This window comes from Ochlerotatus camptorhynchus, unplaced genomic scaffold (genome assembly GCF_037179485.1).
Source record: "Ochlerotatus camptorhynchus isolate MF236.1 unplaced genomic scaffold, CSIRO-AGI_Acam_v1.1 ptg000622l, whole genome shotgun sequence".
Taxonomy (NCBI): domain Eukaryota; kingdom Metazoa; phylum Arthropoda; class Insecta; order Diptera; family Culicidae; genus Ochlerotatus; species Ochlerotatus camptorhynchus.
In genome coordinates, this window is record NW_027041101.1 from 173,977 (window position 1) to 178,392 (window position 4,416).

Sequence of the window (4,416 nt, forward strand, 5' to 3'; positions counted from 1 at the left end):
CATTAATGTTGAGATGGGGTCTTGCCGATACGTTATCCTACCGGTGATGTTACTATGGCTCGCCCTGTTTCACATTAGTGGATTACACAGAACTTATTTAACCTGCTGGTAAAGATGCTGTGATGCCACTCCCTGTCTACTGGTATAGCATTTACGGTGCATAAAAGTATCGGAGACCTGGCCCTTGACCCCCTTCTATACTACACAATCACAATCACAATTCTGAATGTTCTAAAAATTATCACCGGAATATCGTTAGAATACTTCTCAGAATTCCTGTTCTTCAAAATTTTAATTTAATTTAATTGCATGGTTATTCGCTCTGTGCACCTTATTTTTTATGGGGATTTGGATGTTAATCATTTTCAAGTTAATTTGCATTTCAAATGAAAATGCACAAATGTTTAAAAGAATGTCTCAGAAAAGCTAGGCCACTTTTATTAAATAGAATCTCATAATGTAAGGGTGTTTTGTTATGTTCACTAAATACTCAGAATTTATACATTAAAACCTATAATCGTAAGGGGGGTAAACAAAGTCCTAGAGCGCTCACATTTGGCCAACAGATGCTCTGAAACACGATTTATCCAAATGCCAAAATTGAGCGCTCAAGGACGTTGTTTACCCCCTGACGATAATAGCATAAGGTATTGCCGAAGCCGTCATTTCATCTTTCATTAGATTCAAAACTTGACTTTTAATATTCAATTTGTATTGAGATGTAAATATGGTTTAACACTATCAATTTGATTAAAACTCATCGATTGTTTTCAATGAATTTTGTATTTTAAGTTTGTCGAACTGCCCCACTTCCCCACTCCTATTCTTTTGGAGATTTTTCAGATGAAAAAGTTCAAACTTTGACGATTTTTTGCCATCCCAAATAATGTCCGATTTAACTCAAGGGTCTTTTTTCAGGGAACTGCGCATTTTTTATCATCTTTGTTCTTTCATTTATTTAACGTCGGTCTCTGTTCCGCAATCTAGTGCCAATCACAGACGGGCATCGATTTGCCATCAATTGACGGCAATCGAATGTGCAAGGATTCACAACACACATGGGCCGGGACCAACGGCTTTACTTCCCTTCGGAAGGAAGACGTGACCAGAGATTTTTATGTCCCAGAAAAATTTCACCGACCTCGGCTGGGATTGAATCCAGACCCATTGGGGTGAGAAAGCAGTCACGCTTACCACTACACCACCGGCGCCGACTAACATTTTGTATATGGTCGGTTTCAATATTTTTTTTTCATTGGCACCCTAATACCGTAAAATAAGCCTCTAATTTGAAAAATCGTAGTTTGTAAAAATCTAAAAATTATGTGTAATGTAGATATTTTAAATTGAGCTGAATATGTAGATAAGTATAGGCACATATGAGCGCTGCTTGAAATAATGGCACTTCAACTCTGATTTCTTCTTTCCGTCATTCAACATTGAATTAAATTAAACACAAACCTTCTGCACACAAACACTCTGTTCTTATCAAACGTTATCGAAAAAATGCTTTATCACACTTTCCTCACCCATACATCGAATCGCTTCACTAGCTCGACTCTGCATTTGTACTGCATAGCGTTGCTGGTAGTAGGTACCTAAATCAGTCTGCTGCTCTCTATCGATTGAGTAACACCTCTGTTATTGTATTTTTATTTATAGTGATGCGTACGGGTTGGAGTGGCCTCGCTGTAGGTCTCCTATGGATCAGCTTACTGCACAACGCATCTGCCTACCGAATATTGGGCCTATTCGCCCACCCAGGCCTGAGCCATTTCAAGGTGTTCCAACCCATCATGCGTGCTTTGGCCGAATCAGGTCACCATGTTACGGTGGTCAGTTACTTTCCGAATTTGGACGACCCACATCAAAACTACAAAGATTACGCCTTTCAAGGGCAGGACATTCTTACCAATGCATTTAATCTTGAGGTAAGACTCGTTGGTTATTGCGCGATTTAAACTTGATTGATCCGTTTAACCTCCCCTACAGGGCTTCTCGCGTCGAACGTTTATGGACAATTTCGTAGAATTCTACGAGCTTGCCGATTGGGGATTCGGTACCTGTTCCTCGGCTTTGAATTCTCCCGCATTGGACCAGGTGTTGGCGTTGCATCGCTCGACGCCATTCGACCTGATTGTAACGGAATTCTTCTCAACGGATTGCATGCTTGGAGTGAGTCACGTGATGCGAGTGCCGTTCGTAGGGCTTAGCAGTTGTGCCCTGATGCCTTGGCACTACGATCGCGTTGGCCAACCGGATAGTCCGTCGTACATTCCTTCAGAATTTAGCACCTTTTCGGAGCGAATGAGTTTTTGGGAGCGGTTCGAGAACTGGTTCGTGACACGATCGGTGAAATTGTTGTACCGCATCGTGGAGTGGAATGATAATCGACTGCTGGCGGCCAAGTTCGGGGATGGTATTCCGGATGTTAGGGATATTGCTCGGAACACTAGTTTGGTGCTGGTCAATCAGCATTACACGTTGAGTGGGGCGAGGCCACTCGTTCCGGCCGTTGTTGAAGTGGGTGGCGTGCACATCAAAAACCTGAAACCGTTACCTATGGATCTTCAGCAGTGGCTGGATGACTCACCCGAAGGTGTGATAGTGATTTCGTGGGGATCGGTTTTGAGAGCTTCGACGCTGCCGAAGGAGAAACGCGATGCCATTTTGAGTGCCCTACGACGAATCCCAATGAAGGTTCTGTGGAAATGGGAGGATGATAACCCGAGCGATCTGCCAAAGAATGTGATCGTACGAAAGTGGCTTCCTCAGCGAGATGTTCTGTGTAAGAAATCGTGTTTAATTTTCAAATTTTATCATTGATCTAAGCTTGTTTTCAGGTCATCCGAATGTTCGACTGTTTCTATCGCACGGCGGACTGTTGGGAGTGTCGGAAGCTGTCTACTGCAGTGTACCGGTCGTGACGACTCCCATCTACGGAGATCAGTTTCTGAATGCAGCTGCCCTGATGAATCGGGGCATAGGAGTCACGATGCATTACGAAAGCATTAACCAACCCGAGTACGTCTACCAATGCATTCAGGACGCTCTTGGATCTAGGTGAGATGTTGTAGATTTTTTGTCCAATCAATCAGCATAACAGAACCGATCGCTTTTAGCATGAAGAAAGCTGCCATGGCCGTTTCGGAAGCATATCGAAGCAGACCGCAGACTCCCGTTGAGTTGTCGGTTTGGTCCATTGAGAATGTAATGAAAAATCGAGAGCGCAGGCTGGAGAAGTCCTACGGTGGGGAATTGTCGCTTGCGGTTTACTATTCGTGGGATGTGATTGTAGTGTTTAGTGCCATGATTGTTGGAAGCTTGGCAGCGGTAATTTTGATATCGAAAAGATTATCGAGTTTGTTGAACAAAAAATCGAGAACCGGCAAGAAAACCAAGAGATCATGAACTATTCCGGACAATGTTCGGGTTGAAGAACACACGTACTACTTACTTAGTAATTGAGTTACTAAAGCTAATTGTAAGTTATTTTATTCGGCAATAGTAAAGAGTTTTAAGAACAAGACGAAGTATGATACGTTCGTAGTTAGAAATGTTACAGTAAACAGTATCGAACGTGATTTAAAAATAAAAGTTATGCCTAGTGTATGTGTATGTAGCTTGGCAGTTGAATAGGTATCTAAAAATAGAGACGAGAGATAAGTTAGACAGCATCTATCCCTCCATCCATCATACTCTCAACAAGTCTGATAGGACTAGCAACTTAAATAATAATTATAAAAAAAATTCAAATTAATTAAAGTTAAAAAGGCACGTCTGTGTCACTTGAGAATTCAAAATAGTAAGCCACACAAGTACAAGAAATAAACACCATTTGCCCTCCATCCATCCTTGTATTCGACAGATACCCGTTTTTAGCCTATTACCATGAAATTTCTGCTCAGCAAACTACTGACATCAGTGCCCACATTAAAGGAAAACGTTTATCTACGCCAAGAACACGCTGCACAATTTATGAGTTGGTTCGTGTCTGATCTATTCTGTACAAATCGTCCGTTCTAGATTTTCGAGTAAAAGTTAAGTTTAAGTTTCATGTCGGTTTGTCGGTGGTATTAAGTCAACAAATCGTAGATTTACCCAATCGGAAAATGTAAGATTATTTACAGATTTGTATAAAAGAGGTACCTGCAGTGCTTGGAAGGAGAAAGATTTTGTTTTTTTTTTATAATTTTGTAAACCTTGTTACTTAGTTTGTCGATTCATGTTAAGATTTTAGACAAAAAATTTCATTCTGGCAAAAATTGTATGTACGCTACAGTTTGTTGTAAAAAGCGTATACAGAGGGTGTGAGAAATCCACACTTATATTTGAAGTACATGCCAATTGTTTCCCGTGTGAAATACTTCAATCAATTTTGAGTTTTAACTAACTTTTGAATACAATTCAAATGAC

General features: G+C 40.9%; 1 protein-coding gene across 1 annotated transcript; it reads left to right on the top strand.

Annotated features, from left to right (window-relative positions):
* Positions 1-1,649: 1,649 nt before the first annotated feature.
* Positions 1,650-3,900, top strand: LOC135714147 (UDP-glycosyltransferase UGT5-like). Its single transcript, XM_065237436.1, has 4 exons — positions 1,650-1,931; positions 1,993-2,788; positions 2,844-3,063; positions 3,123-3,900. Exons 1-4 carry the CDS (start codon positions 1,665-1,667, stop codon positions 3,409-3,411), a joined length of 1,572 nt encoding a protein of 523 aa, XP_065093508.1. The 5' UTR covers positions 1,650-1,664; the 3' UTR covers positions 3,412-3,900.
* The last annotated feature ends 516 nt before the right edge of the window (positions 3,901-4,416 follow it).